This window comes from Gymnoscopelus microlampas, assembly GCF_963454915.1.
Source record: "Gymnoscopelus microlampas genome assembly, chromosome: 15".
Lineage (NCBI taxonomy): Eukaryota > Metazoa > Chordata > Actinopteri > Myctophiformes > Myctophidae > Gymnoscopelus > Gymnoscopelus microlampas.
The window spans coordinates 30,470,902-30,496,174 of NC_139952.1; the positions used below are offsets into that span (position 1 = coordinate 30,470,902).

General features: G+C 43.7%; 1 protein-coding gene across 1 annotated transcript; it reads right to left on the reverse strand.

Moving 5' to 3' along the window:
- Positions 1-9,675: 9,675 nt before the first annotated feature.
- On the reverse strand, positions 9,676-24,225 carry nsun2 (NOP2/Sun RNA methyltransferase 2). Its single transcript, XM_084079824.1, has 19 exons — positions 24,007-24,225; positions 23,183-23,340; positions 22,210-22,314; positions 21,669-21,774; positions 19,213-19,284; positions 18,992-19,076; positions 18,334-18,529; positions 16,571-16,645; positions 15,967-16,097; positions 15,766-15,839; positions 15,523-15,653; positions 14,932-15,028; positions 14,422-14,627; positions 14,234-14,326; positions 14,021-14,156; positions 11,697-11,777; positions 10,998-11,136; positions 10,511-10,550; positions 9,676-10,398 (listed from the first exon to the last, which is right to left on the reverse strand). Exons 1-19 carry the CDS (start codon positions 24,076-24,078, stop codon positions 10,146-10,148), a joined length of 2,250 nt encoding a protein of 749 aa, XP_083935950.1. The 5' UTR covers positions 24,079-24,225; the 3' UTR covers positions 9,676-10,145.
- Between the last annotated feature and the right edge of the window lie 1,048 nt (positions 24,226-25,273).

Genomic DNA, 25,273 nt, shown 5'->3' on the forward strand with positions numbered 1-25,273 from the left:
AGGAAAGGCAGACAACACAAAGCAGGGGAAAGCACAGCAAGCCGTCCAGTTGGCAGGGAATCGAACCGGGGGACGTGCCAAAGAAGGATTTTTGTGCCCATGTGCTACGCGTCCTAACCATTCAGCTATCGGGTCACCCCTGGTTTTGTATCCCTTGTGGGGTTAGCCCTGGTTTAAGCTATAAAGTCAGTGTTTTAGCCTGTGACATACTGCTGGTACACACACACACACACACACACACACACACACACACACACACACTTAAAACCTGCACTGTCACACTCCAGAGGACAGCTCGTGTTCGTGACAGTCACACTCTCAGTAGAGGCCACTCTCACCTGGCCTCTGTCCAGTTGTGTGTGCGTACGAGATGTTAAAATGTCAGCTATCGCACGTGAGTTCACGCAGTACACACACAGTACGCGCACACACACACACACACACACACACACGCAAACCGACACGCACACACGTGCGCTGACAGGATTTGCACAATAATACTTTCAAACAGAGCCAACATCCATAACCAGAGATTTACAGACGGATTTTAAAAGGACGAGCAGTTGCATGTGTGTGCTGAGTGGGATTTAGCTTAATCCAAACATGAGGCATGAAGCTTTAACCTAACCCCCCCCCCCACACACACGCACGCACGCAGGCGCGCACGCACGCACGCACGCACACACACACAGAACACAGTGTATCTGTGAAAATGTGCCTCTCTCTCAGTCCCTCAGTGTTGTGTAACAGCTTGATTGCATAATCCCAAACATATACATATGCATGTGATGTCCACAAGGCCGCGGACGGACCCGACTGGGTGTCAGGCAAGCAAGAGCATCACCTTGGAGACAGGGAAGCAAGGAGAGAGACAAGAGGAGGAGAGAGGGGAGCAAGGAGAGAGACAGGAGGAGGAGAGAGGGGGCATTTGTTTCTTAACCACCTAAACCCTCTAGACTTAGTAAACTGGAACTCTGTACTTGGACCTCTTTTTTCCCCGTCTACACCAAAGCTCTTCGACAAAAATAGCCACGCTCATAGATCTACAAGCTCAGAGCTTGTAGATCTGCTATTTTTGACTGATGTGCCCAGTGGTTAAGTACAGCAATACCACAATACAGACATAATGTATGCAAGTAAAGTAAAAGTCCTGTATTCAAAATGTCAAAATCGTTTTATATAGTACTAGAGTTTCGGGGGGCTACGCCCCCCTCAACCCCAGCCGCGCACGGGGCCCAGCATGGGCGCGTGTATATTGGGGTACCGAAATCGGCGGAGTAAAACTGTCCAAAAGGAAAAAGGAAAAAAAAAACAATTTGGGGGAAAAATGTTAATATTTATTTTTAACTTGGTGGTCCGCGGACCCCCTGGTGGTCCGCCGACCCCCTGTGAGTGTTGGGACCCCCGGGGACCCCCCTGGAACATGGCGGACCCCTTCGGCTGTTTTTTTTTTGTTGTGGAGGAGATGGGCAGAGTTCAATGGCGGCCGCTTGTGTTGTTTCGGCTGTGTTCGGCTCAAGCCGTCGCCGTTCGGTGTCGGTGGTGTGCACGGTAAACGGTAAGAAAGTGATTCACCGTCCGTTTTGTCCGAAATGTGGTGAGTGTAACAAATTATGTGGCGACGTGGAAACAGTGAAGTGAGCAATGATAGGTGCCCTACGCCACCCGTAAATTGTGAAAGTCGGCCGTGGCTACTGTTTTCGCGACATGTCCTATGGCGGCGTTGTGTTTACTCGATTACAGAGCTGTGGCTATAGCGTCAGCGGCGCGCGGAAGTAACTTGTCGTTTATATAATTAGATTATAAATAAGGCATAATTGGTTCATGTATGTTTTGTAATAGTAATCTAAATGTAGTGGAGTTAAAAGTACAATAGTTGACAAAAGCATTTTACTTAAGTACAGTACTTGAGTAAATGTACTTTCCACCAGGGGTCGTGAGGATGGATGGATGGAGGGCGGAGGTGAGTATGGAGGAGCAGTGTATGTAAGGTGGGGAGAGGGGACAGTCTGAGTGATGCTGAGGACGTGACCATGCATGTATAAAGGTGCTTTCCCACCAAAAGATAAAACATCTTTCTAGTCCCTTGAATGGGCTCCATGCACAGCAGTCATATTGGAAAGAAATTGGGCCCCTTCTTTACTTCCTTCACATGGTGTTACCAATGATTCTAATGAAGGCTCTGTTCCATTTAGTGTAGCATAGTGGTTCTCAAACCTTTTAATTTCAAGAACCCCCATAACTGTACTCAGAGAGACCATTTGGAACCCCCTCAAGAGATCATGAGGGTACCTTGACAACACTTTGAGACCCACTGTAGTGTTTCCAGTGAGCCAACATGCACAATATCAGCACCCTGACTCTGTTTGACCAGAATGGAACAGAGCCTTCATTAGTATCATTGGTAACACCTGTGAAGGAAGCGAGGAAGAGGCCCAATATCTTCCCAATATGGCTGCTGTGCATAGAGCCTATTGCCCCACTTTGTGCTGGTCAGCATTGGTGGGAGGAAGCGAATGTCGCCTCAGTTGGCATTTTCCATCTGGAGCGAAGATACCGAGGCGACGGGAACGCGTCGCCCAGGTCGCCCTGTTTGCATGTTCGCGCCACTTGTTGCAACGTCTTTGCATTGATTTTGGATGCCTGAACAAATATGTTATCTTCCGGTGGGAACGCACCTCAAGGATTAGTCTCTAGTGATTTGTAAACAGACACATGCAACTGCTCTCACATCTGATGTAAGCTGCTCTTCACACGGGTCCCTCAGTGAGTCAGCACGTGTGTAGAATGCCATTATGTTCTATTGATTCTTGTTACGGAGACATGGCGAGAACATGCCCACATTGTGGGTGCTTTTATGCCTAATTCCTATAATTTAAATTCTGCTGTAAGTGTCCCGCACTGAAAATGGCAAGTCTACAAGCCCACACACACCGCAACGTGTTATGAGTATGTACATAGATCTGCAATTTTTGGTGCAGGACACCATCGAATAAATCAGGCATAAAGGTGCGATAGACAACATTTAGGCAGTATGAGGTTCCTTATTTCCCTGAATCACGCCTATAAGGCAGCACTGATGCAGTTTGCAGCATTGTAACATGTTGCTGCCTCCAATCGTTTCTTTAGGCAAAAAAGTACCGTCCCCAACTAAAGCAGATGCAATGGATAATGGCTGCTGTCAGTTTACAGAAATAAACAAAAACAATAATTTTGGACCCGACTAATTAATAAAAATCGTGTTGCAATATTTTATTAACTTGTCTATTTTCGCCCCCCAGGCTAATACAGACCCTTGGGGGAACCCGGTCAACTAAGTATATAGAATATAGGGTTTAAATGGTATAACCTCCCCTCCCCCTTTCAGGTGACTTACATAGAGATGTATGCATGGATTCATGTAAAATATGTTAAAGATACCATAATGTAGTGGATAATTTACTACATCGAGTGCTGGTGCAGAAGAAAAATATTTTCTAGTAGCTATAGCCTAAGAGATATAGCCTAATTTAGATCTGATCAAAAAAGAACTCTGAATTAAGCTACACCTCAGTGTGCGGGTTCTACTTCCAAATACAGATCTCCTAATGCATCAAAGGAACATATTAGAGCATGTCCTATATACAGCATTTTTCAAATGTTCGTATAAGGGGGAGCTTGCGGGCAGTGGCTTAAATTGAGATGACAGTTTGGGAACATCTTGGATGTGAAGCTATGGAGAGCATGCGAGCTCTCAGGACGTCCTGCCAGCCACGAACGAACATATAAATCAAAATGGAAAAGGAGTAAATGAATGAATGAATGAGACTGAATGAGACTGAAATAAAAAGGGACTGCCTTTAAGCATATTAAAGCGCCTATTTTTATACATTGTATCATGTGTCAACTGTGGCTAATCTACAAGCTCACATGTTGATATTTTTGAAACAATGTGAAAATGCCAGAAGATTTTCGCTTATGATGACATTCCCAAGGGATGCCAAGTCGAAGTGGTTCGTTCATTCAAAGAAAAAAGCTGAATAGAGAGATACTGTATGTGTGTATATAGGCCGAAGCCTATTATGTTTAAATAAAACAAAACACAAAATGGACATCATACTCTAGATGAATAGATACAGTAAGACTAAGAGATAATTGCATTATGGAAGAAGGGAGAGAAGAAAGGAAGGAAGGAGAGAGAGAGTGAGAAGAAGAATGGAGGGAGGGAGTGAGGGGGGTTGTGCAGAGTTATGTGTCCCTGTCTGGAGAGGATGTCATTACTACTATTAGTGAGTTGGCAGCAAACGCTGCAGCTAAAAGGCACTGGGCATCACTCACACTGATGGAGGCATGCCCACACGACACACGCACACACACACACACACACACACACACACACACAAATGCGTACACGTACACACTCACAGAGGCTTAAGTTCAGAGACAAGGCAGACACACACAGACAGGCCTGTGTCTTTGCAACAAGTTTTGCTCTCACAGAAACTTACATCAATGGCCCTTCTCCATTTACTACCTGAGGTACTTTTATTTTCCATCCCCACCAGCAGCTTTCACACACACACACACACACACACAGTATATTTTCATCATTTTGTCTAGTCTCCGTCCCTTTCCTACACACACACACACACACACAACCCACAGTCCTATACATTTGTTTCTCATGGTTATCAATCACTCCTCCTGTTGCTGTGTAAACCACTGGTTGAGATGGAACTAAATGTCCAAATGGAACTAAAGTTCACCAGTAGGGGTCCATTTGGACCCCCTGGCCTGGCGGTCCTGCCCGTGTGAACCAAGCGGTGAATCCCGCAGTTCATGTCTGTTTCCATGGCTTCCATTCTGTCCTCTTTCAACAGGACTGTTTGGATGATGTGTGTGTCATCACACCGGACGGAGGGAGGCGGGCCAGACCTCTTCAGAGGAGGTCACACGTCAAAGCAGGGAAGCGGGACAACAGAGGACGAATGGAAAATGCATGTGCCGGGGTCCCCCATACAAGATTTGTTGAAGATCTACCAGCTCAGAGCGTGTCTGAGCTTGTAGATGGGCTATTTTGAAATAGTGAAAGTGGTTAATCTGTTTTTGATGACATTTGTACTTATTTTGCTGGGGACACCAAATTGAGAACCACTGCACTAGAGAAATTGTGTGTGTGTGTGTGTGTGTTCCACTCTTTCATTTAAAAAAAAAAATGAAAGAGTGGAAGAAGAGAGGATTCTCTCTCTTGGTCCCTCTGCACTTCTGCCAGGGAAGCGGTGAGGGGGCTGGTTGTCATGACAGCTGTCGTCATGGAAGCTGGGCTGGGTAATAAACAGGAGCGGAGAGACATCCGTCCAACTACAGAGATCCAACCAGAACCACCTGCATGCTGGAATAACTGTGTACCGGTATAAGTATATGCACAGTACAATCCTGAGGATTCCTTTAACCACTTGAACCCTAGCATCCTTATTGTGGGGAAGACTTTCGCAGAAAATAGCAGATCAACACGCTGCAACGTTGTGAGCTTGATGAACGGCTATTTTCAGCCAAGATATTTAATGTAGAACTAATACAGAAAAGACAGTATAGTCTAGAGCCCTGAGGGACTCAATGATTAACCACTTGAACCTAGCCTCCCTATTCTGGGACGACCATTCAGGGAAAAATATAGCTGATCTACAAGCTTGTGAGCTTGTAGATCAGAGCTATCAGCTATTTCCCGCAAAGATATTTTATGTAAAGCGAAAACAGAAGGGTCACTAGCATAAAGCCCTGAAGGACTCTGGCCAACAAAGTATAGGTTTTAAGACAGAGATTAATATTAGTATTTTAAGTGGTTAATTATATGTCAAGACTGGGCCTCAAAGATCCATGGAAAGGGGGTCTTTAACTATATTTTCTCAAGAGAAAATATTTTAGATTTTGCTCTGTAGGAAAATTGGGCAATAAATGAAGATATAACATTTTGAAAAGATAATGTATTTTACACCAGAAGGCACCGGTGAACCGTAATGATCCCATTACATTTGCTCAAATAGACTAGTTCATTTTCACTAAGATTCTCTCAAGTTCATATTTTTTTGTCAAACAGGGGGCATTACCTTTCTGGACATGAAAAAGGGAGCATTACAAAATCTGGCCATTAGAAAAAAGGCTTTAACTTTTTTTTTGGCACAAGAAACATCGTCTTCTGTATCCCAGCATGTAGCCCCCACATCCTCGACCACAGATAAGAGTGCTACAGTATGGATGGCCCAGCGGCATATACCCCAAACGGTGCATAGCCAAGGCTAAGCGGATCATCAAAGACACTCACCACCCCAGCCACAATCTGTTCATGCTGCTTGTGAGGCAGGTGATACCGCAACATCAAATGCTGAACCAACAGACTGAGTTCAGTTTCCACAGCCAGGCCATCATCAGGCTGCTGCTGATCAGGTACTGAGCCCTGCCACATGTCTGTACGTTTCTACCCACATAACTATTTTATGTATATCAGACCTACCTGCTGCACTTTTGAACGTAACCCGTTTTGTTACTCAATGCGGCCACTAGATGGCCATGTCAGTCTCTACATTTTACTACTGTACATTGGTCCACTCACTAATCGCCTGTCACTCACTAATTGTGGTTAGGACCAGGCCTGGAATTTCGTCATTTTAGGGGCAAGGCCACTTGGCCTTTGATGTTGTAATTTTTTGGAGGGCACAAAGGCCAAATGCCAGGGCAGGAAGGCCATCCAAAAAAAAAAAGTGTTGAAGTCCCCGGAAATAATGCATTTAACTTGAAGGTTAAGGATGATTGTATTTTAATATATTATAAGAATTGTATAACTATCTGTGAAATATAACCCATTTATTTCACAAAATAATGTGTTGGCAAATGACCAATATTTAGTTATATAGGTCTCAATATGTCACATTCAGCCCTGGACTTCACTGACTGAAGTAGGGGTCACATTAATCACATTAGATTCACAGAATAATTAGGGGTCTTCAACCTTTTCAGGCTAGGGACCCCCAAACTGATGGGGTGATGGAGCAGGGACCCCCTACCTCGTAGGGTAGGGGGTAGGCTACTATATATATCATATATTTATGTATAAAATTGTGTTATATAAATAAACATGACAAAATTGCCTGCTCCTACGCACAGGTTGACCCAGTAGGTGTGCAAAAGGACCTTTCTCAGGGGCGTCAATTGGGTATGGCAAGGCATGAAAGGTGCCATACCTTGGCTCCAGAAAAAAAAGAGGGAAAAAAATCATGAATAGTAGCCTAATGCAGGTGTAAGACCATTGTGTTTGCATTGTGTTATAGGTATAATGCATAGTTTCTATGCATTTCAGGGGTTTTGGGGGGGTTGACCCTGTAAAAAAAAGGATCGATGTCCCTTATTTTAATCTCTGGGAGTTGGCAACCCTAACCTTGACATACCTTAGCTTTTGCAGAACTGACACCACTGATCTTTCTCTACAAAATATGTATAAACATACCATGTTATTGTGCATTCATTACTAAGCTATTCAAATATGTCATGTTATGTTTAAAGACAAATTTACATTTTTGAAAAGAAGAAAAAACGTTTTTTTTAAAGTTTTTTTTTAATCAAACAACAATTTCGCGGACCCCCTGCAGTACCTTCGCGGACCCCCTGTTGAAGACCTCTAGAGATTTTATGTATTTTATCTCTCTTTAAAATATAGTATTTCTTAATTATTAATAATTACAGCTTGTAGATTGGCTATTTTCATGATTTTAAATTGTTCTTAAATAATAATAAAAAAGGAACATACAAGATTTCCACCCGACATCCATAATATATAGCCAATATATGGTTCTGTATCAGTATATTAGTCAGTTTTTGCAGATTTCATTCTAATTGGCTACTATGCCTGCATATGAATTTCATGGCCCTGGGTAGGTCACCCTGGCTTGGCGGAGATATGCCCTGTTGCGCACAAGCTCCGCACACTGCAGCAGCAGGTGAAAGCAATCATTTAAACGAGGGCTGTGTTGCGCACCAAAAAACTGGAGAACTGACTAAAACTGTCACATTCTGCTGAAATAAACTTCCCAATTAGAATAGTGTTGACAAATGAACAGATATCTGTGGTTTGCAAAAGGATTTATTTCTTGTCCATCAGAGCGGTGAGGTCACTCTTTTGTATGATATTGATATCCTAAACTTTTAATTTGTTTGCAGTTATTCTGTTGCTTGCTTTATATTAAGACTCATAATTTGGGGATTTTGCTGTATTTTATTAGATGTATTCATCTATATTTTGCTGTTGAAAAAAACATCGGGGCACATCGGTCTGTAGGACTACATCTCTCTCTCTCTCTCTCTCTCTCTCTCTCTCTCTCTCTCTCTCTCTCTCTCTCTCTCTCTCTCTCTCTCTCTCTCTCTCTCTCTCTCTCTCTCTCTCTCTCTCTCTCTCTCTCTCTCTCTCTCTCTCTCTCTCTCTCTCTCTCTCTCTCTCTCTCTCTCTCTCTCTCTCTCTCTCTCTCTCTCTCTCTCTCTCTCTCGATTAGTTCAGGCTGCGTTAGATTTATCTCCTGTTTGGCCCGGTAATGCTTTTGTGTCTATTACACGGTGTTGCGGGATTCCGAAGGTTCATAGGAGGCTCAAAATCAAACCTACCTACCACTGTGCATGTTGTAGCTGCGCAGCTCAACCAAAGGGACTGGTGTCTTTAAAAAAAAACGTATTGACAGGAAAATCGCGCAGAGGAAAGACTGTGAAATCAGTTGCTGGGCGCAGCTGGGGCACCACGGCCACTGTGGCCGTGAAGGCATGTCATTATTCGAGGGGCACACGGCCAATGAGAGGGGCAACGACGGCCATGGCCGTCGTGGCCGCCGTGAAATTCCTGCCCTGGTTAGGACTGTAGATACATTCTCTAGTATTTTTTTAATGTACATTTTATGTCTGGTGTTATTAGACAAAGACTGCAAAACACTGTCACAGTGACTCACTTTTTGTATATTTGAGAACAATTAACTTAGCCAAATAGATGCACAACACGGTCTATCCATCTTGATCTTCAACCGCTTATGCCAAGTTGGATCATGGAGGCAGTTTCAGCAGAGAACCCTAGACTTCCCTTTCTCTGGTCACATTAGCCAGCTCTGACTGGGGGATCCAGAGGCATTCCCTGGCCAGCGTGGAAATACAATCCTCTATATACCTGGTCCTCAGTCTGCCCCGTGGCCTCCCTGGAAAACCTCCCTGGGGAGGCTTCCAGAAGGCATACCTTATAGATGCCCTAACCACCTCAACTGGCTCCTTTCTGCTCAAAGAGCAGCAGCTCTACTCAGTCTCTCACGGATGACTGAGGAACACTGTATATGTGATAATATTAATATCACAGTACTGTATCATCATTGTACATTATGTATACCTTTATGCTTATGTTTGACTCTTTTCACTGATTTTTATTTAATGTAACTAATTTATATGAAGCTTGCAGAAAACTTATACCCGTTGTAAACTTTGATTTCACAATAACGCTGATCTATAAAGTCTGCATTTGTTTAAACTACTTGTTATAGTGATAGTTAACTATAATGGAAGACCTACCATAGCACGTCTTTTGCATTTTTGAATAGGAATAGACCGAGTTAGAGAATCTTCCTACTGAAATGCCCTTTCAATAGGAAGAGTTAAATTACCTGACAAGTGAGACCGTTAAAAGTATGCAACACTTTTTAATCAAGCTTCCGTACTGGATTACAGGTATAGAAAATGAGATGGTAGCTAATAGAAACCTCTTCAACCGTGTATGATACAAACAGAACATTGTTTGGCCATTTGGACAGCGTAATAATCCGGTTTAAATTAAAACAAAAATAAAAGAACATCAGTAGAAAATAAAACAAGCCACTTTAATAATATCGCCTCCTGGGGTCAATCCAAAACCGAACCAGCATGGAAGTATCCATGTGCTCATTTTAGGAGGGTGCTCTGTCTGTTAACGGCAGTGGAAAGCACAGACTCACTTGGAGAACACCCCTAACTTCTCTCTCTCATAATGGTTTGGTATTGCCCCTGCCTGGTCAACACAGCTCCAGCATTTACAGCCGTCTTGTCCTGTTCCTTTGAAAGCCTCTTAACACTAACTAGTCTCCATTGGCCTTTGGTTCGGCAGAACCCATGTCTTAATTGTCCTTCTCCGTGTCCGACTCGGCCCGTTGTTCCATACCTCCTTGTTCCGTAGTCTCTCCTTCTTCCTTCTGCTCCTCCTTCCCTTCATCCCTCCGGCCCTGTCCCTGTCCCTGCTTGTCTCTGAAGACCTCCACACCCAGCATGCGGAGGTAGTGGAACCTCTCGTTGCGAGGGACGAAGGCACGGATGGACGTCTTGCCCCTCCAGCCGCACAGCTCTATGGCGCACTGGGGCGCTAAGGGGTCACTGAGAGAAAGACAGACAAAGAGATAAGGCCACTGGACAGAGTAATTAACACTGAACGTTGGTGCAGAATCAGTTATTAAGACACCAGCACTATGATAATTACAATACTTACTCTTTGTTTGGCTGGTACCTCAACACGATGCTGCCCATACCTGTGGAAACAGAACCGGTGAATACTAGACACCAGATTTGGACAATACCAGAACCAACCACTAGTCCACATTTCGGGGTGAATTTATATCCGTGAATCCGTGAATGTCTGGCTATGAAAGACATTTTTTTTGGTAATCTCTCAAGACAGATTTAGCCAACAGCTGAATCTGTCATCTGTCAAAAGTTACGCAAGTAAAGAGAATAAGATGGCTAATAAGAAGTCTTACTTTCATGTTTAAATTATGTTACAGTTAAGACTGATTTGGTCAAAATAGGCGAGGCATTTTGTCTGAGAAGTTATGTTTTATGCCTAAAAGAATACTCTGTTGCACAAAGCTGTTGCACTGAAAACAGCAGATATATTAAAGCTACTGTATTTTTGGCAAGTGACACCGCAATACAATGAAGTATAATTCAGGCTTTAGAGGTTAATAATGGTGGTGTACCAATTTTCTTGGCCTGAGCATGAGAATCTTCCTGCAGTTTACTGAGGAAGGGGTTCTCCTGGGTCAGCAGAACTTTGATGTCCTCCACTGACACTGTGATCAGCCTGGAGCGAATGTATGGGTACAGCGTGTAGATACCCTGCAGGGACACAGAGGACAGGGTGAATGTACAGGGACAGATAAGAGTGTTGAGTCCCTGGAGAGACACAGAGGACAACTATGACAAGTATGGGCCTACCCATTTTTATGGGTCGCAAGTAAATATCGCATGATTTTTTGTTTCCTACATTTTGTTATTAATAATTATTTCAAAAGATTTTCAAAAAATTCAACAAAAAAAATCATAAAGTGAACTCCACTTCAAAAGAATTTAATAATAAATGTAAAAAAAAAAGTTGTGTAAATAACAGATCTACAAGCTCACAGCGTTGTCGTGAGACGCGTTGTGAGCTTCTAGATCTGTTATTTTCACTAGCTGGGTCCCGGGAGTCTCGAGCTAAAAGGTTTGGGAACCACTGGCCTACAGTACATCAAGGTTCAAGGCGTTTGTCACATACATATATAACAATACAGTCAGTAGCAGCATCATAGGCAGCGAGTTCTCGTACTAAGCTTCCCTAACAGTGTGGATAACAATCAAATAGAAAGACAAATAGGGACTCTCCTAAATGTGTGTGTGTATGCAAGTGTGTGCCTTACCTCTTGAGCCAATCTGAAGGCACAGCCAAACTCTTCTCCATCGCTGTTACGAGACAACACCTTCACACCTGTGTTGATCACCTTAGCAACACATAAAAACATTTTCAATTAACATTTTGAAGTTACATTTTAAAAAGAACTGTGCCTTAATTTTGGCCTCAGCAGGTCAATAAGGACAACATGTTCTCATAAGAACTTCGGCAGTGCCTTGCTAACATTTGGTTCAGCAGTTCGTGCATCTCCAAGAGTTTCTACCTGCTCTCGTTATTTATATTGTTTTATTTCCACAACCTGTCAGCAACGTTCCATGGACAGTTTTGAAGAATGGTTGGCAGAGGATAATCCCTTTCTGAGTGACTACAAACAACCAGATGGAAATTAATGGAGAGAGATAGCAGACACTTTGTCTACGGTGTCTGTCGCCAGAAACTCAGAGAAGAATTGTCAAAGCACGTCGGAGGTTGATGAAAATAAACGACGGAGATCCAGGTGGTATGACCACCATTGCAGCACTGTACACAATGGGCCAGATTCACTAAGCTGTTCATAAATAGTGCCTAAATAAAGTGACTAAAGGGGTGCGTATTTTCGATAAACACAATCTCATGTGGGATTCACCAAACGCTGTGTACAGCCTTTATTTGTGTGTATCGCGGGTGAAACTCATTTTTGCCAGAGAGTCACGATCGCGCTCCTGTGTAGATCATCTACGCCCCTTTTATCATGAAAGGCAACCTGGAACGTCAACATCAGTTCATAAACGTCATCACGCTTCAAAATGGACAGATCTACAACAACAACGCGTCGGTACGCACCGACTTCAGAACTTGTAGATTAGCGCACGCTGAGAGTTATTAAAGTAAGTGATATCAAATAGCCTACTCTCATGTGTAATGACGAGAATAAGAAGTTAGATTACAAAGTTTAACCTCACGACCAAAGGCTGATAAAAAGATTATTGGGCACATAAATATTCTATTTGAGGTTTGGCACTATTGTAATTGATTTTGCATGAAGAATAAAGCATTCTAATGACATACGCAAGCTTTGATCCCGTGTAAGTCAGCCTCAGAGCAGACTTGAGAAAAGAGCGGACATCCCACAAAATTCACCGACAGAAAAAGATGAATGAATCAGACTAACGTGGAAGTTGCGTAAATTACTTTACGTTCAAAATATGGGCGTAAACAGCTTAGTGAATCGGGCCTAATGTGTTCAGTGGCTCGAGTGCTACGAAGACTACCGAGTGGGCGGGGTCTAATGTTCAGAACTCAGAGCTGAGCCGTAGCGAGTATAAAATAGTTTTATCCTCCAAGAACCTTGTTCGGTAAGCCCTGCCAAAGCCAAAAAAGTTGTATGCTGCAGCCTTTAAAACTCGTCCATCAGGGGTCTATACTTGGTCCACTCCTTTTCCCCTCTACACCAAATCTCTTAGCTGGAAATAACCGATCTACAGTACATTCTCTGCCATTTTCGCAGAATGTTGACCGAATGTTTTCCTATTACAACATGCTGAGAATAGGGACGCTAGGGTTTATGTGGCAATAGGGGAGAGGCCATGTCAGTAGGGTTTATCCTCTGCGGAGCATGAATCCGCTAAGCACAATTCATGGCATTAAACCCATTTGAAGCTGAGAGATTGTGTGTGCAAGTAAAAATTTGGGTCACCAAAATCAGTAGGATTCATTATCTGGGGGAGCATGAAGGTTCGGTTGGGAAGCACTGTTTTAGGCTATAGATATAATATTGTCACATTAAAAATATTTGTGGCATGTGGCACTAATAATCTAATTTCAGCACAGCTTTGAGGCTTGCGGTTTTTGCCCCAAAAAATGCATTGTAGAACATTTGTAAATAGTTTTTTATTGTAAAACCTAACCTAGCATCAAGAAGAGAAGGCTGTGTGTTTGAATTGCCATATCCAGTGTGTAATTGTGTGGTAAGTAGCTACAGTATGCACATAAAAGACAATCAAAACATTAGAAAGTAGACTGGGGGATGCTCAAACAGACAGGAGACATAAAACACACTCACACACACACACACACACACACACACACACACACACACACACACACACACACACACACACACACACACACACACACACACACACACACACACACACACACACACACACACACACACACACACACACCTGTGCAGGTGCTGTGGGGGTCGACCAGTGGGATTTGTGATGCAAGGCAGTCCCATCTGTTTCTCCTTAATGACGCAAACGCACACTTATGAACGCATGCATGCAAGCGCACGCACGCACACACACAACTCACCAGCCTCACACAAAGCAACAGACAAGAACTTACCTTCATGCGTTCGCTGTTGTTGAGCAAGACATTGCGGAGCTCCTTTGAGACCATGTACAGGTTTCTCTTTTTGCCCTCGTGGGTTCTGGTCAGAACACATTGTTTGGGGAAGTCTGGAGAGAGGTTATAGAATGACCTAGAAAAAACAAACGATTAGCGATGGCCGCAATGCTAAAAACTGTAATTTATTTCTCTCTTCTAAAACACACTTACTGTATCGTTGTAAAGACCGGATCATCTTCAGTCAGGAACACAAAGGGGTCTTCTTTGAAACCAAACAATTTCATCTTCTTTTGTGGAGGAGGCCTGGAACACAAAGAACGCAGAGGTAAGACACATACACACACACACACACACACACACTTTTAACTCCATTTACCCTGACGTCCAAATCGACTCACCCACACACTCCATCTCGCTTGGGGGCTGTCTCCTGGGCCTGATCTCCTTTGGGGGTGGTCTCCTCCTCCTCTCCTCCTTTCTCCTCCTCCGCCCCTCCTTCCATCTCCTCAGGAACAGCCTCAGAGGGGGAAGCATCTGTGGGAGTGGTGCCCGCGGGGGAGCCCCCTGTCAGGGCCGCTGAGCCAGAGGAGGGGTGCTTCCTCATCTGGAGACGGGAGAGAGAGGGCAAGAGAAAGTAATGGACAGAGAGAAAGAGAGAGTGTAGAGGAGAGAAAGAGACATGAGAGAAACAGGGGGGAGAAAGAGATGAGATCAGTGGTCCCAGCTGTGGTTACTAAATCTGAACAGGTGAGCGATGCTTGGTGCTGTTGGATCAATAGTCATGTTCCCATGTGGGAGTTGTGCTCCATTTCTCTCTCCAGACAGGCTGAGACAGGAAGCGCCTAGAGGCTCATCAACAGCACAATTCCACAGGTGTGTACGGGTGTGTGTGTGTGTGTGTGTGTTACCTTAGGAAATCTTTTGTTCCAAGGCATGGCGGCCTTCTTCACCAGTACGGCTACGAAGAAGCCTCCAGTATTCTGGTGATGAGGCAGAATCCTCATGCTGATGGAATAAAACATATATGCACACATGCACACACACACGCAAACACATGAGAACACAAACACGGCTACAAAGTCAAACAGACTGGGTTTTATGGTGACCCCTACAGTGTGTGAACATATACAACTAAATATGACTTTGAAAACTGTGAGGCCACAGCTCCATCTGCAGGTCAACATTGAACATTGCACATAGAGCACATTGGCAACTAACTAAAGCAAAAGATTGCAGTGTGGAATGACATCATCCTTCCTTTAAACTAGGGCTCATGGTGTCACAGGTGTTTAGATGCGTGTGTCCAGGTCTATTTCTATCCATGCAGATAGGGTTTGTGTGCACAGGTGCACCCAGAGTTAAATTAAGACAAAAGGTAATGTGCTGTTGTACTGGGCATCGGCCCAAAGCCTGCAGGGTACAGGTGTGTGTGTGTGTGTGTGTATGTGTGTGCGCACGGCCGCATGCATGTAAACACATATGTGTATTATCAAGCGTACCATCTCTCCAGATGCATGCCGGCTAGTTTCTCTGCGTCTTTGGGAGGAAACATGGTTGGACGGATCTGCGTGTGACGGTGGGTGGGAACCTCGGACCAGTCCGCGTACCACTGGCCCTCCTTGGTCATCAGCTGCGGGTACGAGAAGGAGAGCAAAAATAAAAAAACTTAGCAGCTGCAAGCCCTCTGAATGGCAGGGATTCTAAACGGCATGCAAAATGGCAAGGACAAGCAATCTGCTAACCTTCCAGGAAGTGACGCCCGGCATCCATTTCAGACCTGGGAGAAGGTCAGAGGCGTCGGCCAGCTCCAGGGTTCCTGCAGGCGGGTGGGGTACCAAAAAAAAACAAAGCAGAGTGGGTGATTATAGACCGTTTTCATTTAACAGATCATTTGTGTTCTTGGTTTCATGTAGATAGAAAGCAGGTTTCTTTATGTACGTTACCCTCGCTCTTCTCCAGAAGCGCCGCTATAATGGCCTCGTCCTCGATGGGGTTCAGCGAACAGGTGGAGTAAACCATCCGCCCTCCCACAGCCAGCTGTTCCACGCCGCGCACCGCAATACGCAGCTGCAGCCTACAGACGCATACAGAGACAAACACTCGTTAAAAGATGAGCGATTTGCGATTTAAGTGTACTTTGTGTTGCTGCCAGTCGTTTTTAATTGGCACCGCCAGCAAACGAACGATTCCCCTGTTGCTGAGCCAGTTTGGCCGATCACACAAACACTTTAAGTAGTGAGATTCTCATGGGTTATAGTCGCTGTCGGGTGTAAACCTGGTAAGTCCAAACCTGTTACTTTTCAGGAAATTGAAAAAATAACCTGTATTCCAATGGATCCGATGTAGCTACTATTTAGTCACAAGCTCCCGTTAATACTTTTCATTGGCTAAATATACTTTATCATTTTCTTCATAAAATAGGTGATCTACATTTGTACGACATAGGGCATTAATTGACAAAGAAATATATACAACGTTTACAGTTTCTGCCCGATAGCAACTACATTCATGCATGCACACACAAAGACAGGTGCATGGTCTACCAACCCGTGGAGGTGCAGGCTGTTACTGGTGGTCCACTTCTTCCATACGTCAATGTTTTTCCTCATGGTTCCATCTCCACTGCGGGAGCACAGAGCAGACAGCACCAGTCAAGCACAGAACCAGCATTGGCCTGAGTAAGGCCTTGTCCGTTTTGAAGTAGTCACACATTTTAATCATGTTGCACAAAAATCATATTTAATTTCCCAGACCATTTCTAAACAAGTCCTTGCTTTAATTCACCGTCTCTGCCTGCGTGTTGTCAATGTGATATCAGTCCAACTTCTCATATTATCCTGTAACTTTAATATAGCCAACTCCCACATGTGACATCATTGTGAAGCACAGTAATAACATTGTTCAAGTTAACCACTTTCAGCCTGGTGTCCCCATTTTGGTCATATCATTGTACAGTATGTGAAAATTGTCAAAAATCATCAAACAAAAAAGAAAAAGAAATAGCAGATCTACAAGCTCAATATGTTGCATGCTGACACGTTGTGAACTTGTAGATCAGCTTTAGTAATTTCGCTAATCATACGACCACTGTCAAGGGTTTACGTTCGTCTGACTTGACACGTGCTAAGCTTTGATCGTTCACTTAACGTCAGTAGGTAGGCTACTGGCACAGCTGTTTTGAGCTGCATTCTTGTATTTTCACACGCCGGTCAGGTACTAGTATGTTTAGACAGATATCTCGTGTTGTGTTTATAGCGAACTAAAGACGGTTGCGTCCTCAGACTCCTCACTCAAACGTGCACTTGCCCGGTCCGGCAACTCGAAAGCAAACTCCACCTGTCCAAAAGTTGAATTTACCTGCCACACGGGCAGTCGGGCAACCGTTAGTGTCAACCCCTGTATCGGATCGGTGCATAGACTGGCGTACTCGTCGATTCGGCCAAATAAGGAGCATCAGACACATTTCCGATCCAGGTATCGGTATCTAGTTTGGAACCGCTGCACCAAACCATGGAGGGATTTGAGAGTAAAAGCACAAGCTGGGGCTTTTAGTTAACTGATCGTTATCTCTCCTCCCCGCCTCTGTCTCACCATTCTCCCTCTCTCCTCCCGTGTTGTCTTTGGCAGGAGCAGTGGGCTCCAGTGGTGCAAGCCAGTCTAACGCAGTCAGCATTGGCAAACCATTGCAGTACTGCCACGGCCGCAGAAAACTAACCGCACATACACTGGGGGTAAGGGAGAGCGTGTACTGTATGTGTATTTTGCCTTTACTTTGAGATGGTCTGTCATCACTCTCAGCCAATCCTACAAAAGTGAGATTGAATCTCACATGCCCTTCTGCCTGCCTTGCTCAAACAGAACGTAACAAAACAAACGTTTGTTTTGTCTCCACCGCTCTGCTGGGAGATTCAAACCTCGGCTCTACTGTTACATGCAGTGTCTCTAGCAACTAGCCCATTAAGACCGTGTCATTTCAGCTTTGAGCTAAAAAGCTTTATTTTATACTTCTGGCTATTCTTCGTGCCACACTATGAGCTTGTAGATCTGCTATTTTTGAAAACTCATGACAATTTGTGCAAATCTTGGAATATATATATTTTTAAAGCAAACATTTTTAACTCAAATCTTTGCTTCTGGGGGTCCCTGGAACTAAATATTTTGTGATGGGGTCGGCGGCCAAATACATATCATTTTGGCATGAAAAAGTTTCAGCACAAACTGTGAGGATTTAGAAGACATTTGTAGAATCGGCCTCAAGTCTTAATGGGCTAGAGGAGACCAGCCAGGTATGTTATGAAGTCTCCGCTGACCTGCAGGGCACGTCGCACAGGATGCGGTCGTAGAAGAGCACGTCCTTCTCGCCATTGGAGTCCATTATCTGTAGCGTGGGGATGCAGGACGCGTCGTGGTTGACCACCATGATGCACGGGCTGTTCAGACGCTTGGCCTGGTGGACCAGCAGGTAGCAGCGCTTGTTGTCCACGTCGTTGGCGATCACAAAGCCCTCTGGAGCGCAAGGGGAGAGAAGAGTAAACAAACAAACCATAAACAGATGGGTGTCTGTCCATGAGGAGAAGTGGGTTCGGAGAGGATTGATTAGCAGATGTAACATCAGCTATAGAACCAGCTTGTCGTTTTATCCTAGTCCTCTTTGAGATGTACCCATGGTTTTGTTTTAAAAATTGAACAAATGTTACATGTTTGATAGCTGCTGCTAAGTGATGTCTCTTACGTTCACAAGAGACTGTGATATTCTGCCTCATTTGTATTTCTTTTTTGAGCAAGCACCTTTGATATTTGATATTGTGTCCCGTTATGACTTGTTTTCCCTTTTTATTTCTCTCTATATTCGATTTTGTCAGTGAAAATGGCTGGGAGCTTGTACGGAATAAATCATTTCAACCACTGTTTTACACCTGTAAACGTGCGACATTAAACTTCCAAGTTTAATTTCTTGGTGTTCCTCACCTGGGAATGGCACGTCCATGTCAGAATGCAGCATCTCGATCAGCTGAGCAGTCTTGGAGCCGGGAGCAGCGCACAGGTCCAGAATCTACAGCACAAACACCATTAGTGTCAGTTACTTAAAACAGTGGTTCTCAACCTTTTTTGAACTCTGGACCACTAGAATCTTTCAAACAATCCTCAAGGAATATAGAATATCAGCTTGTGTTTTTTTTGTTTTTGACCTTATGGTGAGGCTCTATCTTCAGCAGCAGTGGAGGGATCATACTGACAGCTTCCTGTCGACTGATGTTTCCCTGGAAGGAGGAAGACAAGTACATCATCTGCTATTCTGCTTACTTCAACTCTCACTGGGGCTGCACAATATTACAGCACAACAAATAGAATAAAAGTGCAATTATGCATTTTTCATAGAAGGAACAATTTACTAGATGGCTTCCTTAAAGTGTTCGAAGGCTGTGCAGAATTTCTAGCCTACAAATCAAGTTGCATGCTGGACATTTCAAAGTTTGCAGGTATCAGGAAGTTAAAGTTTAGCCTTTTTAACACATTTTAATGTCACCTAGAAAGATACTCTTTTTTAACTGATTATGCATTATTGTCTCAAGAATGAAGCTAGCAGAATTTGGGGTTGAAACTGCCAGATGCTCTTGAAAAGCTTTAAACACAAACACATGCATTGTATTATTCCCTAATTCTACACAAAGACCCTCTTCTAGATGGCTAGACTCCTTAACACATCGGGTGCCAAACACGGTCTGAACCGTGTGTTTACATAGTGGCGGTTCCGAAGCTTCGGTGCCGAACACGGTCTGAACCGTGATTTCAGTCTTTTTGTTTTTTTCGTTTTTCTCCGCGCGGGCGGGGCTAGAGCAGCTCTGGGAGCACCCATTGTAATCCTGCGAAGGAAGTGCCAGATCGCTCACCGGAAACACTTTTTTTCCCCCCCATCCGGTTCCTGTCTATTTCCTACTTTGAAACGCCTATATCTCCGAATCTGTTTCCTGTGGGGAAAAACGGTCATGCGCGATGCGCGATCCACCCCCCGTTGTAACTCGGCAGGGTAATGTTTAATGGTTCCAGCCTGTAGCCAGGCTCATGGCAGAACATGAATCGATGCTTTTTTTTGCGTGGATTTGCTTGTAACGCACGTGGAAACAACAAACAGCAAAGCGCAGTCAATGGGAGAATGCTGGCACCCACGGTAAGTTGTTATGAAAAAACGCTGGCACCCGATGTGTTAAGAGCCAGGAGAGTCCATCTTTCAGTTTATCACTTGGCAAAACTCATTTGCACATACAATATTATGGTCATATCACCTCAAAAAAGATTTAAACTGAACTTTTATACATTTTAATGCCTCAAATAAATAAGACTATTCTTTAAGGACCCACTGAGCAGATTTTGAGTGTCAGCATTCACCTTTCTCAAATGTTTTGAGCATTTTGTTTATGACAGAGTGAATACCCCATGTTTGCAGTTAATTTGACAACAGCAATGTTTAGCCAAAATGTTGCAATATTTCTTCAATATCGTGCAACCCTAACTTCCACAAACATTGTCTATTGACAGTCATTTATACAGGGAAGATTTGCTACATGTGCATTTCCTCAGCAATGTTGTGCTCCACTGTCATTCAATTATAGACATTTAAACCTGGGTGATACCAACTACTACCAACACCAGTCTTCTACTTTTTCTCTATTCAGCAGTTCTACTGAAGTGGCTGGCGTTTTAACCACATGAACCCTATAGTGTACCTATTATGGGGCAAAATAGCAGATCTACAAGCTCACAACGCGTCGCATTATTACGTGTTGTGAGCTTCTAGATCAGCTATTTTTGGCGAAGAGATTTGACGTAGAGAGAAAAAAGGAGGTGGCATATTATAGACCCCTGTGGGACTCCAGGCAACAACGTACAGTATATAGGGTTATGGCCTTGCTCAAGTGCAACCCACCTCCATTAAGTAGGAGAGAGAGCTCCACATTCACCTAACATTTTTCCCAGCAGGGAATCAGTGACCCTCCACTTGCCAGGTAAGTACTCTTGTGTAACTCCTAACATAACATGTCTGGTAGTCTCATAAGCCAACCTATCTCCTCTGCAATCTTCCAATACCCAAGACACAAGTTTGTAATTCAACCAGTTAGAATTTGAGATGAATAATAACTAAATATTGGCCGGAGGTTTTCCATCATTGGGTTCTTTACACCAGTGATTTGCTAACCTTTTTAATTTCAAGGACCCCCAGACCTACAATTGGTCTACAATTTGATTACGGTCCATTACAGTACTCTAGTTATAGAGATAACAGTGAAACACAGCTCGTTCACTAGTTGTATTTACATGAACATGTAATAATGGTTCAAATGAACTATCAATCATTTAGCTCAGGAACCCCTAGTACCCCATCAAGGACCCCTGGGCCCTGGGTGGGATCCCTGGAGCCCATGTTAAGAACCACTGCTTAACGGATTTTAGAAATCACCTGACATCCACTTTATTGAACGGCGCTCACTTCCTGTAGGGTGATCTAGAGAGCTACGGAAAACACGTCTCTCTTGAGACACTACATCCTCATTTACACTTAGTTGCGTGCTGGTGTCGCACACCGAAGATTGCAGATCTACAAGCTCGCAATGTGTCACATCGTGCAAGAGGCTCACAGGTGACTCACCGACTCAGTCTCGCTGACCAGGTACTGGTGGAACTTCTCCAGCAGGGGAGACTTCCTGAGGATCTTCCGGCTCATGTTGGTGTGCCAGGCAAGCTCGTCTGGATACCTGCTCACAGGCGCGCGCGCGCACACACACAGCTTGTATTAGGTATTTAAACTCAGTCTGTTACTTCATCGCACGATAGCCAATCAACAAATTCACTGCGCTTTGCAACGCAATGTGTTGAGCATGTCAAAAAAAACATAATTGTGAAATAGACATCTATAATAACATAAGGATGCCAAGGGCTAAAGTGGTTAATGTGTATATAGTGTGGGCATTAATCTGACAGTATAATCGGACTAGATACCACCCTATACTTAGCTGACTGGTTTCCCAAGGGCTCTATACTAGGCCCCCCTCTTGCTTTTGCTCTACACACTAAATATCTTCACCCAAAAATGTTGATCTACAAGCTCACAGTTAGCTTGTAGATCTGACATGTTTGCCCAATGTTACCCCCAGAATAGGGATGCTATGGTTCAAGTGGTTAGACATTACCAGCTCAGAGGCTGTGGAGCTTCTATCTTCTGGCCGTCGATCTCAACTTCCTGGATCTCCTTAAAGTATTTCTCCTTCAGAGTGTGGAGGATTTCTTTGGCATGGCTGGAACAGAGCGGTAGAGAGTTGATGGTTATTATGAGCATTGCAGACTGGAACAAAGCGTCTGCTCTTATGGATTTGTCAATTAAATATAATATTCACAGTTACCCTACAGATGGCTGATCAAGGGAACCACTGATTTATTGGTCGATACTCGCCTTGTTGACTGCCATCAGTGTATCAGAAAATAAGATTACATTCACCGATGCCAGTGGCTGATCTGTCGTTTCATAAATCAGTATTGACAGAATATTTTCCCCCATATAATTTAGAGCAGTCAATACTTTTTTTACACCATTTTTTTCTCCAAATTTAGTCATTATGCCAAATTAATAACTTTCTCTCCACACATTCTGTGTTGTCACTGCTACTGCACCCTACAAGCAGTCCTGCCAGTAAGGAGTCACCACTGGGAGGATGTAGTGCCAGGTGCCACTCCAGCCCGTGGGAGTATGTGCAGCAACAAGGATCACCCTCCTCACCTGGTTTCGAATCGGTCATGTTGTTCATATTGTGTACTAAAAAATAAAAACGATATGGTACTGCTGTACTGCAAGTCTCTGTGTCAGGCACTATTTCCTGGTTTACGTCAAGGAAGCTTTTGAAAGGAAGAGACGTGCTGGACGCCGGGATGCACCATGACACTCATGGGTGGCAAACCTCCCACCGGAAGTTCGATGAAATACATTGCAGTTAATGGAGCCGGCTGGACCAGCTCATGAACAAACATTATTTCCGAACGATTGCGACCTTGGTCATATTATCGGTTCAGGAATATAAAAGAAGACATCACAGGTTGTTTTCTAATCACTTGCTTTTCGATGTCGCTGTTACAGTAAGCGGACATGGCAACAGCAACAATGGTTATCACCTCTTGTATCCAGTGATGCGGATGGTGGCTGGCAGAGGTTCCCTCATGGCCTCCATGAACTGTTCAAACTCTCCCTCGGGGATCAGACCCAGCTCCTTGTAGTAGCCCTCAAACAGCTTGTTCTCTTTGACGATGTCAGCATAGCCTGCACCCCAGCCCTGGATGGAACACACAACAAACCAAACCATGGAGGAGAATTATTTGGAATATAAACAGACTGATGATGATCCGTGATGGGGGTGATGAACTAGCTGTACTGTACTGTGAACACAGTAAAATCCTATGTTAATTTAATTCCAACAATTAAGAAATAGTTAGTGTACAAATGGAACCAAATGGATCCATACCTAAGAATGTAATGTGGCTGAGGAGTGATTGAATAAACTACAACTGCATAAAAGCTAAATGGATGGAGATGCTCTTTGAGGTGATGACAAACTGCACCGTTGATGTGCCACTGAAAATGTAGTGATGTAGCTTGTTTTATCAAGCTAGTCATACTTTAGCTACATTATTATTTAGGTGTAGTGTACAGTGGGGTTCTCAAGGGACCCTCAGGGTTCCCTGTTGGGGTTCTAAAGGGGACTTTTACAGGTCTGTAACTCAAGAGAGCATTTGTACACTCTCAGACTTAACTATGGGGGTCCTTCAAATTACAAAAGTTTGAGATAGCACTGAAGTAGTGAAGCTAGCTACCCACAAAGCTAAGCTAGTGTCTAGCCTTGATACAAAGAGTGTCATAATTATATTCCAATGACCGTCTCCGTCTGGATCCAAGGCTAAGCTAGTGTCCTTAATAACAGCGGTAGGTAGGTGTAACTCACAGCGTTGTCTCTGCTGTCTTTGCGACCAGGCTGGTTATGGTTCTTCTGTCTCTGCCTGCTTCTCTTCCCCATCTTGGTAGTGCAGACCACCGACCACTGCTGGAATCTAAGCAACGCAGATCGCACCGTGGTCGCTAAGAAAGTTGGTCTGGTCTGGAGAGAGTGACTGTGTGTGAAAATTTCTATAACGTCTTCTTCAGATTGTATATTTTCAATACAACGTGCTACATTTAATGCGCATCCAGTCTGCGCAAGCATGTGAGCCAGGACCCCTTTTTGGCAGCCCCCAAATCTGCCTGAAATAATTACAAAATGCAGTTCTCCATAATGGGCCGTTTATGTGTGTGTTTCTCTTACTTTCAGGAGACTATATTATAATCTATATTCATACACAGTTGAGGAGACATTAATTTATTGTTTTTTAGTTTTAGCATCAGGTGATGAGGTGATGTTGAGTAACATCGGGTGCAGATACGGTGACATGCGATTGGTTTAAAGGATCGATGACCCTCCTCCCAGAGCACCTGATTGGTTTATGTTGGCCTTGCAGGGGACTGATTGGGTAGCGTTGCCATGTCCTCTTATTATAAGCGACTTTGGGCTTGTTTGTCTGTAAAGTTGCTTGTAAATAATGGTTTGATTTAATACTTTATTAACAGTTAGCAAAATAGTACAGTGGTACAATTATACAATGATGCTAAAAGGATAAAAAGTCCTAAGGACTTGTTTCCATTGTGGTAGTTACGGATTGCGTTGTTCTTGTTTTTAGTGTTTGCTTATTTGGGCTTGCTTCCTAAATGTTGTTTAAACCAGTGTCTCTCAAACATTTTCATGTCAAGGAGCCAAGAACCCCCAAATTAATGTCCAGTCCACATTATCTATAGGCCACACATGGGCAACATACGGCCTGGTCCCCGGACCCGGCCCTTTGACCATCTCAATCCAGCCCGTCAAGTCATAAAAAAATAATAAATTACATTTTAAAAGGCTGCCATATGTTCATAATTTTGAGACAAATTAATTTGAGTACATACCTGCATTCCTCTATCCATATGTACTCAAATGTCTTATGTTTATAATGTAACAGTGAAACAGTCTGCCTTGAGTCCATATTATATTATAACAATGCAATATCAGTGATCTATGGAGTGGTGCATATCAGATAACATTTAGACATTTATAGGCTCATTTAAAAGTTGATACAGCATTGATGTGGATTGTTTTTTACAAGTAATCTTTTCATTGTAACCTCGTACAGAGAGTACAC